At 41.3% G+C, this 14,344-nt stretch overlaps 2 protein-coding genes across 6 annotated transcripts in view; one reads left to right on the forward strand and one right to left on the reverse strand.

The window, feature by feature from the left end:
* tmem266 (transmembrane protein 266) overlaps positions 1–14,344 on the reverse strand; it is a 70,750-nt gene that overhangs the window by 4,652 nt on the left and 51,754 nt on the right. For all 5 annotated transcript variants that reach the window (XM_042111074.1, XM_042111073.1, XM_042111076.1 and 2 more), the window contains 2 exons: positions 11,652–11,767; positions 690–882 (listed from right to left, as the gene is read on the reverse strand). In XM_042111074.1, the coding sequence (XP_041967008.1) occupies positions 690–882; positions 11,652–11,767 (309 nt within the window). The remainder of the gene's footprint in view (positions 1–689; positions 883–11,651; positions 11,768–14,344) is intronic.
* On the forward strand, positions 4,418–8,470 carry LOC121724485 (phospholipase A2 inhibitor and Ly6/PLAUR domain-containing protein-like). Its single transcript, XM_042111077.1, has 5 exons — positions 4,418–5,462; positions 7,139–7,252; positions 7,358–7,504; positions 7,764–7,871; positions 7,992–8,470. Exons 1-5 carry the CDS (start codon positions 5,396–5,398, stop codon positions 8,207–8,209), a joined length of 654 nt encoding a protein of 217 aa, XP_041967011.1. The 5' UTR covers positions 4,418–5,395; the 3' UTR covers positions 8,210–8,470.

Here is a 14,344-nt window from a genome sequence, read left to right on the forward strand (position 1 = left end):
TGGAGTGGGCTAACAGGGAGAGATAAACGAGGGGTCCCTGGGACACACAATGCCGGAATGAAGGTTAACACCAGCCAAGTAACCCAAGTAAACAATTATAACGCCATCAGGTGTAATAGCGTTTGAATGCACAGGTGCAATAGCGTTTGAATACTGGGGTGACATTTGATTCATTGTTAACTGTGTTACAGTAAAGGCCAGTCATATTTATAAAAGTCAATCACAAGCATAAACACATTCAAATGAATAGGAAAAAAGTATAAAAACTGTGAACATGTATGTATGTATGTATATATGGTATAATTGTATACACTGCAGTTTCTGTAAGTGGGCTGCGTATTCCATGAATGAGGTGCTCCCACTCCTGCTGTAGTTTGCCCAAAGGTTATCCTCCTCATTGACATTACAGACCCCTGTAGTACTGTGTCAGGTGACCCTGATGACTGTGGTTCTCTGCTTAAGAACACTGTAGATGATTATGGGTATTTAAATATATACTATAGAATAAAGCATATATTATAGATATAATAAAGAAATATAAATATAACATAGTCCACTCTAACCAACACAATGGAATTTGGATCAAATCTGTGAGAAACCAATATGTGATGTTACTGAATTAATATAGAATTTTCTGGCTGTAAGAGGGTGTGTAGTGCAAACCCAAGAGGCTGTGGTGTGGCAGTCACCTGCGGATGGGCCCGGCTCTCGCGGTTTGACGCGGCCCTCGCTGTCGGAGCCCCCAGGGCCGAGGCCGTCCATCTCCTGGAAGCTGCTGCTCTGCTTGCCCCAGACGTGATGGATCTGCATGGCCGCCTCACGCTCCGCCGCCAGGTCCAGGTCCTGCTGGGCCAGGTGAGCCCGCAGCTGCCTGATCTCAAACTGGGGGCGACACGGAGAGAGGATGGGTGAATGGGTGCAGGGGATGGGCAAAAATACATCCAAATGTAGCTTAAAATAAAGAGATCAAATACCCTTATTTTAAGAGTATCAAAATAAACTGCAAAATAGAGTAGTGACACCATGTATCAAACATTTTTCAAAATACTAAAAAATACTCTTTAAAGGGAGCATGAAATCACTTTGCAAAAAATCCATTCCTGTCTATTTAATGTATTTCTTCAGTACACAGTTTATGAAGTGGACAGTGTTTGAAAGCAACAGTGTTTGAGAGCAACAGCTTTTCTCTGCCTACCTGCAGATGCCATAAATCTGCAAACAGTCAACAGATCAACTATGCAGCTGACCTGCCTGTCACATCTCATAGCCTGCATACTGTATCAGAGATGTACTCAAGAAGTCACAACTGAACTTGTTAAATGGTACAAACTAACCACTGAACCTACTGAGAGCCACATAATTTGGGCTTAAAGCAACCCAGTGCAGTTCTATTACCTTAAAATAATGACTTCAAACTCATGGCATACACTCGCATATAATCCGGAGAATGAAGTCTATGACATTTTCAGTGCATGCCCAGAATGCTTGATACTGCTTTAGGTGATACATGGGACAGCTTTATGAGCATGGTAACCACATAACCGGTTTCATGTTTTTCAATGTAATGATCATGTTAATTTGACTACTGATGATTCAAGTTCTCAAGAACAAGTTGCCCAATATCAAAGGGAATATGCCAGATCAACAATACTCAAGGCCTGGAACATTGGCGTGTGTACCCTATAATCTGCTTTGGAGAACACATAGACATCACAGTCAAAGTTGTTCCAAAGTTCACCAAAAACAGGTTTATACAGTGCATATATGGAAAGTATTCACAGCGCTTTACTTTTTCCACATTTTGTTATATTTCAGACTCATCTTAAAATTGATTCTTTTTTTCTCATCAATCTACTACAACACTCCACAAAAAAACAGGTGTTTGGAGTGTTTTGTAAATTTATAAAAAATAAAAGACTGAAATATTCCATTTACATAAGTATTCAGACCCTTTGTTATGACGCTTGTAATTGATCTCTGGTGCATCCTACTTCTATCAATGGTCCTTGAGATGCTTCTACAACTTGATTGGAGTCCACCTGTGCCTAAATTAATTCACTGGACATTATTAGGAAAGGCACAGATCTCTTTATATAAGGTCTCACAGTTGATGGTGTATGTCAGAGTGAGCCACAAGCCACAAAGTCACAAAAGCCACAAGGCCGAGAGAATTGTCCTGCAAGACAGGGTTGTGTGAAGACACAGATCTGGGGAAGGATACAAGAACATTTCTGCAGCATTGAAAGTGCCCAAGAGCACAGTAGCCTCGGTCATTCTCAAATGGAAAAGTTTGGAAAAACCAACAGTCAGTATAGCCAAATACTACACTCCCCAATAATCTACTAAGAATGTGCGCAGAACATATAACCACACCAAACTAAGTAAAACTCACCAGCACAAAACTAGACACCAGAGTTACCAATACGCCCAGTGTGTGACACACTGTCAAACTCAAAGCACCTGTACCTAGTACCTATCAGAATTCACTAAGTTCCTTCACACAGACTTGGCCTTGAGGCTCATCTCTGTCTTGCCTTGCTTGGACATGACACATCGCTCACCACCATGTTTTATCCCCTTCCTGGGAAAAACAACATTTGAGTCAACAGCCATGTAAGTGTGATGCAGAGACATGTGCTCCCTCAGTATTGATCCAGGGCCCTTCACTCTCTAGAACAAATGTGATTGAATATGTTATCTGACTGAGCTCCCCCGACGACGGCCATAACTAGCCTGTCTCCAGGAGAAATGATGCCCCATGCTTCACACACACACACGCACGCGCACACACACACACACACACAGACACACACACGCACACGCACACACACACACACACAGGATTAAGTGATCTGTCTGCACTGTCTCCTGGTGGGCATCACATCAGAGGAAAATGAAGATCACAAGTCACATACAGTCTAGGTGCTAGTGAAGCGCAAAACCTTGAGACTGTGGACTACAATTTGCCATGTTTGACTACAAGAAAACAGTCAAATGTCAAAGAGAGTAGCAGAGAGTACATGAAATGAACATGAAATGAATTGATACATTTCACTTATATCTGACATGTTCATTTTATTTACTTTTTTCATTTTACTTAAATAAAATGTCAATTTTTCTCTTAGTACATCATTCTAACAACCTACAGTTTTGAGTCATTCAGTACTGTTCAGGCCTGCTAAGATATACACACGTAGGGCAATTTACTGTGGGACGCAGCACATCCATTACAGTAGCAGAGCTAACATCTCAGCTAGTGATGCATTTTCTTCATGCTTTCTGAGTGAGACGGGCAGGGGCAGCAATACTATACAATTAAGTCTTATCTGACATGTTTGCAAAGCAAACAAACAAACACCAAAATGCCAAAATAAAATTTGCCGGGAAAACAAGACTTTTGCACACCTCTTCTGTACAGGAGTAGACCTGAAGTTAGAGAACTTAGAGACTTCTGCACATTGTTTCTCTTGGTCTAAGGACCAAAACGTTGGTTATTAAATTAATATTAGTATTTGCAAGAGAAATAGTATGCGGGAGTCTCTAAGTTTCAAAATAACATTTGCCAAAAGTTGTCTTTCTTAAAAACTCTGCATCATTGACAGGATATAAATAAATGACAAAAGGGGAAAGTGAAGTCAAAGGTCCTTTATCGCCATCTAGTGGAAAGCTGTCACTTTTTTTAACATCACCCGCCCCTCTATAGGTGAACAGAACACAAAGGGTAGGACCAATCAAGAGTGAGTGGAGTGTCTTAACCCTGAGATGGCCACCCCAGGAAGAAAGGCAACCCAAACGCTGGATCACAACAACCTAACTGACAATGGAGATACAGAGGAAAAAAAATGTATTTCAGAAAATCAAGGAGTCCTGATAAAAACACCCGCAAGAGAGCTTAAAAAGAAAAGAAATGACGTGACTGGAGACTGGAGCTTAGAACATCATGACATTGACTTTTATCACTGCTGATATTGATCAGTTTGCTAGGGGTTCTTAAACAGTCAGAAAAAAAGAATACTATCCGACTGTCTGGAAATATATCTGATGATGATAAGAGCAAACTAAATAAGGGTCAACAATGTTCAGTTAGTCAGTGATTTGAAACGCAACAATATAACACTAAGACAAGACAGAAACCGATTATTATTTCCACCGCTGATATCCAACAAAAACTGGCACATTTACAGTTAGCCATTCCTGGTTACTTCACCACCACCTTCACTGAGATCTTCTCACAGCGCCGGGATTAGTGTGTGCTTCACCTCACTGTGTGTTCACTGTGTGCTGAGTGTGTTTCACTAATTCACGGATTGTGATAAATGCAGAGACCAAATTTCCCTCACGGGATCAAAAGAGTATATATACTTATACTTGTTTATACTGTAACGCCCTACTCTTTAGAGTCTCAGTTTACAGTATGTTCAAAATTCTGCTGCTATAGGGTGCTCAGCCATACCAGCTGGGATCACATCACCTCCATCCTCCAGCAAATACACTTGCCCAGTTCAATACCGCATCCAATACAAAATCATTCTACTTGTACACAAATCTCTCCATAATTGGCCCCTTCACAACACTATCCACCTTCAAAACCATACTGAAAACACATCTGTTAAGAATGGCTTTCCCCTCAGCCACTTATCTTCTTCTCACTGCGTCATAACTGTTTTTATCCTTGTTTCTTGGTTTTTTCCTTTTATTTCTGTATCACCTCCACCCATTATGTGCAGTCCAAAACACAAAACACTCTCGACAATATTAATACTCTACACTCTACTGTAGTCAACACTTTACTCTAGACAATATTAACAATTTACACTACACTGTACACTTGTCTTAATATTAACAATATTAACACTCTATCCCCGGGAAAGAAGAAATACGCATTAATGATTGGCTGATAGGGGGGCTATTAATTCTGTATTTTGGGACACCTATGAAGTAGATCTGGTAAAAAAGAAAAGTTTAATCATTGTTCCAACTAACAACCATAGCATACAACGGTTTAACTACAAATGTACCCAAACTACCCATCATTATCCTGGTCAGTAAGGAAAGAAAGTAGTACAACTGAACAAGTGGTAGTACAACTGAACTATATGTTTCATTTGTGTGCTATAAATCTACCACTAGTCAGAACGAGGCCCGTATTTGGGCTGAGTAGTTTCATATAGCTCTAAGATGTCTAATTTCCCAAAGAAAGAATATGTGGGATGATCAACTTCTGCTAGTTTGTTGAATCTATTTCAAGTTAGTGACGTTCGTTTTGTTTTGTTTTAGCTTATCAATGTTATTTGTTTTGCTGTTGCTGTTGAACTTGTTGTCTCTGATGACCTCCACATCCCAGAGCAGGATATAAATAGGTCCCATTCTACACAGCCATGATGTTGTGTATTCCATGGTGGCTCAGATCAAGATGACACTCCATATCAGCCTTACTCTGTTGGGCATGCTCTGCTCTCAAGGTAATGTGTTTAGTCATGTCATGTCTTCATGTAATAGATAGATAAATAGATACTTTATTGATCCCCAGGGGAAATTCAAGAAATAGTTTTAATAGTTTTGTTTGCTAGCGTAAAAGTCTAAGCCTAAAGTATATCTGTATTTGTGTGCAGAGGTGAAAGTTCTTGTGTCTATATTTAAGATTGGACTGGGTTAACATCATAGTGATGGCCCATTGTCTATAAACACAGTACGATACTGTAGAGTGTGTTAATTATGTGAGATGTAGAGGTAATTATGCAGGATATAAGGGTATATGAGACGGTTGGGCCATCAATGTCAAATGTCAATGTCAAAAATAATCTGTTTTGACATCCACCAGCGGAAATTAGTGACTCTAAATGCCATGTATGATTTCAACTACACATTGCCTTTTATGTGATATATAGGATGTCAGACACAGATGTGTAAGTCATTTTAGTCATACACAGGAAAGGATACTAGAAATGACAATGCCTTCCAGACCTCCATATTATCTGTATATACAGTACAATAATAATTTTATCTAGCAAAATGGGCAAGATCAGGGAAATAGTGGTAAAATAAGAGGTGGGTAAACTATGAATTCTGTGATGAGGGTGAGGTGGACTGTGACATGCATTATCGGATTTAAAAAAAGGCATTCAGAACATGTTTGATGTGGATGTTGATGGTGGAGGTTATTGTCCAATGTTTATAACAATACTGGTGGTATTACATGGTTCCTAGAGTGTTGATGAGTATACATATTGTGAATGTGGATAATACAGTGAGTTTTTTTAATGTTAAAAGTTGCAATTGGTGAATAAACTCTTTTGAGAGGTGGATAAACTCTAATAAAAGGTGGATAAACTCTATTTCTGACATTTCAGAGGTGGTTAAACTGTGTTTACTTGCATTTAGCCTCCACTACATCCCTGGGCAAGATGATAGAGCACTGTGATGAATCAACAGAGAACTCAGAGTAACTACATGAGTCACTTAATGCTGATCAGATATGTAAGGACACAGCATGTTATGACAGTATGCAGCACAGATAAAACAAAAGCAGGCACAATGTCAAGACCTAGAAAAGCACTCTGGAGAGACATCATGTTCTAGACAATATCTTATGTATAACAGTTTTGTTGACAGCTTAAAAAAAACATTCTTTACAGTTGTTCTTTTGTTGTACACCACTATAATGCTTACTCGGCCTAAGCTCATTGAACATAAAAAAAATGATATCCGACATACGCATAATAGAGTTCACGCTTGCCAATCTGTGGTATCTGGAGTTGCTACTAGAGCTCTTTCAATGGCTTTTCAAGCCTCATTTAAAATCTTTGAACTTTGACTCTTCCCTGGGTTGCTGTCATGGTTGAGCCCCTTGTTGTTACTTCTCATGAGGAAATAACTGTTTGAAATAATGTATCGAGCATAGAATCAATCAAAGAAGCCTAATGGGCATTTAAATGTCAACTGCTGCAAATGCTATCAAACTAGGGTGTCTTACACCATTGGACAAAAAACTTTCCCTCTTCTTTCACAAGTCATAACTCTTTCCTGGGTCGCTGGCAAGGTTGGAATCCGTGGATCTTGTTGTTACTTCTGGTGAGGTAAGGGCCCAGTTGGTTCTTGCTGGTCTCACCTGACCTGACAGCTCTCTCTGTGTCCTCAGCTGCTGGACTGATCTGTAACATGTGTATACCGAACGCCTCAGGACTGTGCACAGAAACCAACGTGTCTTGTCCTGAGGGAGTGTGCAGCGGGGTAACTGCAGGTGCATACACAGGTAAGACCACATGGATTATGTCATGAGAAATCATAACTGTTCCTAGTTTTTTTGACACTTTATACTGGAAGTATTGTGTCTTATCGCTTTGCTTTTGAATTAAAGCTGGAGTGAAATTACATGGCACAGCCATTAGGAACTGCGTGCCGTTTGACCAGTGCCTCAATGCCTCGGTGAATTTTGGGATCGCCAAGATAGTCTTAAACACCAACTGCTGTTCTACAGATAACTGCAATACAAAGATGCCTCCAGGTATACACTGATACACCCAAACAGCCCTAGTTATATATATGAGAAATATTATACACTGTTTATATTATACATAATATTAGGCCCCGAGAAACTTTCATTGCCATACAAGTGTACACACAAACACACACACACACACACACACACACACACACACACACACACACACACAAAGACACATTATTACTGGTCGCACATGGCCTCTGCTATACTGACATGTTCCTAGTTAGAACTATAAGGGTAAAATGGAATTTTGTTTCAGAGGTGACATTGAACACTCCCAATGGAAATAGATGTTTCACCTGCAACGAGGACTGCTATGAGACACTGACTTGCGTTGGAGATGAGGATCACTGTATCAAAGCAAATAGTGAGTTACTTTTCTTTTTCTTTTTTTGCGAATGAAGGTGGTAGCATTATTTTTGACTCTGTTTAAAATGCCTACAATATTATATATATATATATAATTTAAATTTCTTTGTGTTGCCAGCTAATGAGAACGGTCAGAAGATCCCTTTAAAGGGCTGTGCCACCAGCACTGTGTGCCAGGGGAAGATGGCGGACCAGTTACAAGACCTGGCATTTGGGCTAGAATGCTGCAAGGGGGACCTGTGTAACAGTGCCTGGAGAACGTCAGGGTCGAGTCTGGCACCCCTGTTGGGCTCCTTGACCTGCGGCCTCTTCCTCCTCCGCCACCTCCTCCACTGAGTGGCCTCTCTCTGGTCCTCCGTGTTCTGTCCACACCTGGTGGCGTTCAGTCCAGATTCATCAAAGCTACCGCAAATGCCTTCGTCTCTGAATGTGTGCTAATGACCTTCCATTAGCCTAGAGACTCTCTGGCGAAAAATGACCAGCTTCCTGTCAGCAGCAGTATGTCAATCTTATTTGGTGCCATTACAATCATTCAAAAATAATAATCAAATGTAATAATTAGGTCTGGTGAGTGACATAATAAAGGTATACTATGCAGTTTCAGGTATTTTTAACGACTCTAGAGCTCCCCCTACAGTTGCGATGTATTTATATTTTACTCTGCCATTGCAAATAGCCTATTTTTCATGGCTTATTCCCCCTGTACACAATGAAAATGCTTTTGTTGTAGAGGTGAAGGACTAACAACAGGCAAAAATGATCTCCAAAGAGCTGCATCTACTGACAAGGTAATGTGTCACGATTCTCGCGAGATGTCTCCAGATCGGCAATTCTTGAAGTTGCATTGCTGGTTCTCTTGGTAGCGGCTCGCTACGGCTATGCTCTATGGCTATGCTAGGAGTAGGGGAACGATTCCCCTTTTACAATTTTGTTTACCATCAAATTGGCTTCATAGAGGTTATATTAAGGTAAAAATAATCTTGCATAGTGCATAACATGATCCTGCGTTTTTGTTTTATTGGCCCATAAACTGCTATGGCCATGATTGTTATTTCTATTTAAGACTGTTAATTCTATCTGAGGCTTTCCTTGCATGTGGATGAAAATCAGATATTTGGTTACACTTTACTTGACAGTGTCAACATAAGAGTGACATGACACTGTCATGAACGCGTCATAAACAAGTCATAAATGTTTATGACATAATGCTTCTGTTATTAAGTGACATTTGGTTTTTGTCATAACAAGTTAAGGTTAGGATTAGGGTTAGAGGTTAGGATTAGGGTTAGGTTTCATGTGTCATGACAGTGTCATGTGTTCACGACAGTGTCATGTCACTCTTATGTCGATACTGTCGAGTAAAGTGCTACCTGATATTTTTCGTAATATCAATCAATCAAACTTTATGTGTATAGCACCTTTTGTACAAGGTTGCAATACAAGGTGCTTCACAGTGATGTTCCGATCAGTTTAGTTCAGTTTCAGATCAGAGAAATAAACCAGCGTTTTGGGGCACTTTACAGAGCCCTGAGCCCACAGCCCCACCTAGAGCAAGCATTAAAGCGACAGAGGCAAGGATAAACTCCCTTCCCTTTTAGGAAGAAACCTTGAGCAGGGCCTCGGCTCATGTGGCGGGGGCTGGGGGCTGGCTGAGTAGGGTGGTGGAGGTAGTTGCATACAGTAAGTGCAAGATAATATGCTACCTGTTGCACAATTAGGACTATTATTAAGACATATTTCCCAAAACACTTCCACTGTGTTGATGCTTTTTGGCACATGCTTTGCATAGTCATTTTACAGTACTGCCCTCTAGTGGCAATAAGTCTCATAAGTTACAATAAGTGATAAACAGCAGTTTCAATCCTGTTTTTCACCTGACGGATTTAGGTTGCTGTCCAGCCTTTTCAGCACGATCTTATTTTCTAAAAGGTTATTGAAAAAACACTTCATCTTTTAGGTCTAGATTAAATTAGGTAACTAGTACATAATACTAATACAGTAAAAATACATGAAATACAGGGTTGATTACAAAATTTCACGTGTTAGTTTCAGAGCATTAAAGAATCTAGACCCAGACCTAGATATCAGTGACCACTGTCTGCCAGATCGTCTAATAAACTCCTATTCACTGCCCCCAACAGTTGTTTAAAGCACAAAGGTGACCACACGTTTTCTGTGGCTGGGCCAAAGCTGTGGAACAGTGTCCCTTTACTCCGTGTACAGTCTGTTCCCACCACTACACTAAAAGGCTCGATGGTGTTTTAAGCCCCCAACGTTGTCTTCCAGGCAGCGCTGCCACCGTCAACTTAACCCTTAGAACCCTAAGCTGTTTTTAGGGCATTTTCACTACCTTTATTCATAAGGATTTATTCTGGTCATTGTAAGTGCCACACACACATATTATATATTCTTTTTTTCAGCAGAGTCTAGGCTATCTGCCATCATTTCATGTATTAGTACTAGCATTGATTTTATTTAGATTTTTAAAGAATTAAAATATAAAAAGCGTATTATAAAAATTCTTATATTTTGACATGTATCTCACCACAGCAAGCTCATAGGTCTACATGCATTTCACGTGTGTGTAGGGCAGACTGTCCTGAATCAGGCAATATGATTGCCATGTTGGAGGGATACTCTGGGGCTGAGCAATTTACAGAAATATGTGGTGTGTGATTTACGGAAATAAATGCCATTTTTTATTTAGTCATGAAAAATTACCTTTCTGCGCTCCATATCTGTGACACGAACTGATCTGACCTGACTTGACCCGAGTTTGCGTGTTAGCCAGAGTGTGCCTAGGTGTATGCACTCATAATGATTCTCAACTTTTTACTGCATTGCCATGAACAAAGTAAAGGCAAAAAAGGTGTTTCTTTGTTGAACAAATTGGGATGCAATGTGAGCCTTGAATTGGATGCCATGCAGGAATTTGCTAGGATGGTTTGCCATAGAGAAACACGATAGCGTTGGATTATAAACATGCTTTGCCACAAAAACAGACAAAAACGTGGGGTAAGTCCATTATATGAAGTTATTATTTTGCTGTCACTTATCAATTGTATCAATTGATAGCTCTGTGTCTCCTCTTTCATCTGACATGCGTGGCATATCTATGCGATCACGGGTTCGCGAGTAATTCAAACGAGAGTAATGGGTGCGCAGGTGAACACAGAGAAGTATAGACTGTAAATATGATGCAATTTGATTTAATTTCGTGATTTTTTTTTATTTTCATACTTGATCGTACAGACAAGTGTGTAGTCTCTTTGGAAAGCCCCACTTCTGCTCTGTCATGCAATAAAGGTTTCATCTCGCTGCGATGAACAGTTCCGGAGCAATGTAACAGAGAAGAAAGGGTGTGTTTTTTGACGCACTTTGCGTCAATCGGGTTCTAAGGGTTAAAGGCACCTAACCCTAACCTTAACCCATGCCTAACCCTAGCGCCCTTCCAGGCAGCGCAGCCTTGAAGACAACGTTGGGGACATAAAATACCAAGACCACACTTAAAGCACACCTGTTCTTCCTTGATTTTTAGAATGTTGTGAATATGCTGGTATATAACTATATTTACAGACTCAAAGTCCAGATAAAAAGCACCAATATGCATATGCCTTTCGTTAATGTGGTTTGTATATTTTTGTGCATTTTATGTTTTTCTCCTTTTTCTGTTTTTTTCTCTCTCTTTTGTAAAGTACTTTGGTCAACCACAGGTTGTTTTATATGGTGCCATATGAATGAACTGTTGGGAGCTGTTGGGAGGCTGTAGCTTACTCACCGCCTGCTCTTGGCAAATCTGTGTGAGGCGCTCCAGCTGTTCCTCCCGAACGGCTTTGGCCTTCTCATACTGCTGGATCTCCATCTCCATCTCCACCTTCACCTGCAGCACGTAGGCTGGACACAAGACCAGAGAAGTAACCACACATTAGGACATGAAGCATTATCTTTCCATCAATCAACCAACTAATCAATCAATCAATAGTGCCCTTCATACAGTTGTAATACAAGGTGTTACTTATACCACACAATATAAAAAAACAAGGAAATGTTACTGTATAAAAGAAAAAAAACATGACATGGCTTGGAGACTAGTGCAATTGTATGATTCTATTGACAACAGTTTTTGAAAAGCATGAGATTTCACAGACTATAAACAGTCCATGGACTGTACTGAAATAAAACAGCAATTGAGAACAACCATTTCACCTAAAAACTAGTTTAGAGAAAAGACTAAAAATACTAAAAGGAAAACAGCCGTTATCTTCACAAGAATGAAGCATGGGATTAACAAGTAGCTCTGCTTACGTAAAAAAGTCACATTTTTAGCAAATGGCGCATGTTTCCTGCTTATTTTAACAGCACGACAGACACTTTGCGCTGTAGGGCCCTAAAAATAAGAGTGTGCGTTTCCAGAGCGGAGCAGCTGATTGTGCTGGTGTGAATAGCAGTGATGGCAAGCTGCTGGGCGCAGACAGGGTGTCTATTACAGCTCACGGTGGGAGCTGTGCTCAGATCTGCTGGCCCGTCTCCACACTGCATCTCTTAATTAGACTCCACCCGCTGGGCCCCCCCATCACACCCCCCTACACCTGCCAGCCAGCAGCTTGGCTTCACACACCCGACACACACACACACACACCAACACACACATACATACACACACACACACACACACACATACACACACACACACACATCAACACACACATACACGCAAGATACATGCACAAACACACACACACAGGCGCACTCACACACACGCGGACACAGACATACACACACGCACACACATGCAAGATACATGCACAAACACACACACACAGGCACACACAGTCGTACACACATGTTTATGGTCACAGACCACACATGTTTATGGTCACACACACACACAGGCACACACAGACGTACACACATGTTTGTGGTATAGAAAAGTGGAAGAACTTTATTTTGTCTAGTAGGGATGTCATTAAGACTGCTGCATCTCAGCAACACTGCGTGGAATGAATGAGGCTTCTGTCAGAACTGTAGATCTGCTCCTATGTGCTGTTTAGTCATGTTTCAGTAGTGTCTCCATTGCTAGCTGTCTCTTACACCCATGCGATGATGTCATAGTTGGACATGGGCATGAAAAGCTCTCTTCGGCCACAAGAGGGCGAGACTATACATAGATCAGCACCTCCTCTCTCAGTCTGCGTCTTGATCTCTCTCTCTTTCTCTCCTCTAAGTAGAATAATGATCATATTAGCATTTATACTGATATTGTATTATGTCTAACAGATGTGAACCATGAGTCTTTCTAACTTGCGTCACAAATGTCTGGTAGGATTGTCAAATTCAACCCTGAATGTATGTCCCAAACTTGTAAAACAATTAATGACTTGATGTTGGAAGTGTCAGAGTGGGCTTACCACTGGATTAGCAGTTTATGGTTCTGTTTCATCATGGTATTCAAAGAGACCTTAGTTGAAATGGGAGGTCTTGACTAAAGGCTGAAATCGAAGTCTGGAAGTTTGACTCGAGACCAATGACCAACTATGACTAATACCAGCTGTCATGATGGAGAGCTTGTGAGTGAGAATTGCCTTTTTTCCCCTAAGTAGCTAGGTGGTGGATTTCCATTCCCCCAGGAGGTCATCATTCACACGGGACCGCTGTGTGCCTGGTGACAGTCTCTGCCTGCCTGCTTAGCACGGCGTGCGCCACAACCTACTGTCAGGGCAAGAGAGGCAGCGTACGCAATGAAACCTCTGAAGGGGGGAAATTGTGTGCGGATCAGCCCTTTTCTGCCTCAGTTCGCCTCCTGCCTCTCCAGCTGAGGCTGCATTCTGACAAAGTCCACTCAATAAATCAAAGCCATTAAAAGAGGCAGGTAAAGGGCTGAGGACTGGAGGCGGCGCTGCAGGTGAAAGTCAATGGGCGCGCGAGCAGATGACGCCCAGACGACTCGGGAAAGGCAAATGGGAAAGACGACTAATGGGAAAGACACTCGCTCTCCCGTGTGGGGCCTGCTCAATGAGCTTCAATAGAGAGGGAAAGAAACAACAGCAAATGACACAGTGTTATAGCTAAAAGCTGTCTGTGAAAAATGAAATGGAAACAGAAAATGGAAATGTCTTGAATAAATCATGCACACAATGACTACATACGCACGCACGCACACACATACACACACACACACACACACACAGCACAGCATACCAATATACATGATCCAAAACATGTCAAGAATGCCAAATGCAAGGCAACACAACTTGTGCATAACATATGGCAGCTCTTGGCAGGTGAAGCGACCCTTAGATCCATCCAGCGCTCTACACCGGCACTATTCCCACCACAGCAGGGGGACAGGACGAGGAGCGGAGACACAGAGCCCAGTGGCAGACGCTGACTGAAGTGTCAGCTAGTGTGATGTGAAGTGTTTATCCACCCCGAGATGGCCCTTGTGATGTAGGTGAGTGGGGAGCAGAGAGG

This window comes from Alosa sapidissima, chromosome 11, assembly GCF_018492685.1.
Source record: "Alosa sapidissima isolate fAloSap1 chromosome 11, fAloSap1.pri, whole genome shotgun sequence".
NCBI classification, from domain to species: domain Eukaryota; kingdom Metazoa; phylum Chordata; class Actinopteri; order Clupeiformes; family Clupeidae; genus Alosa; species Alosa sapidissima.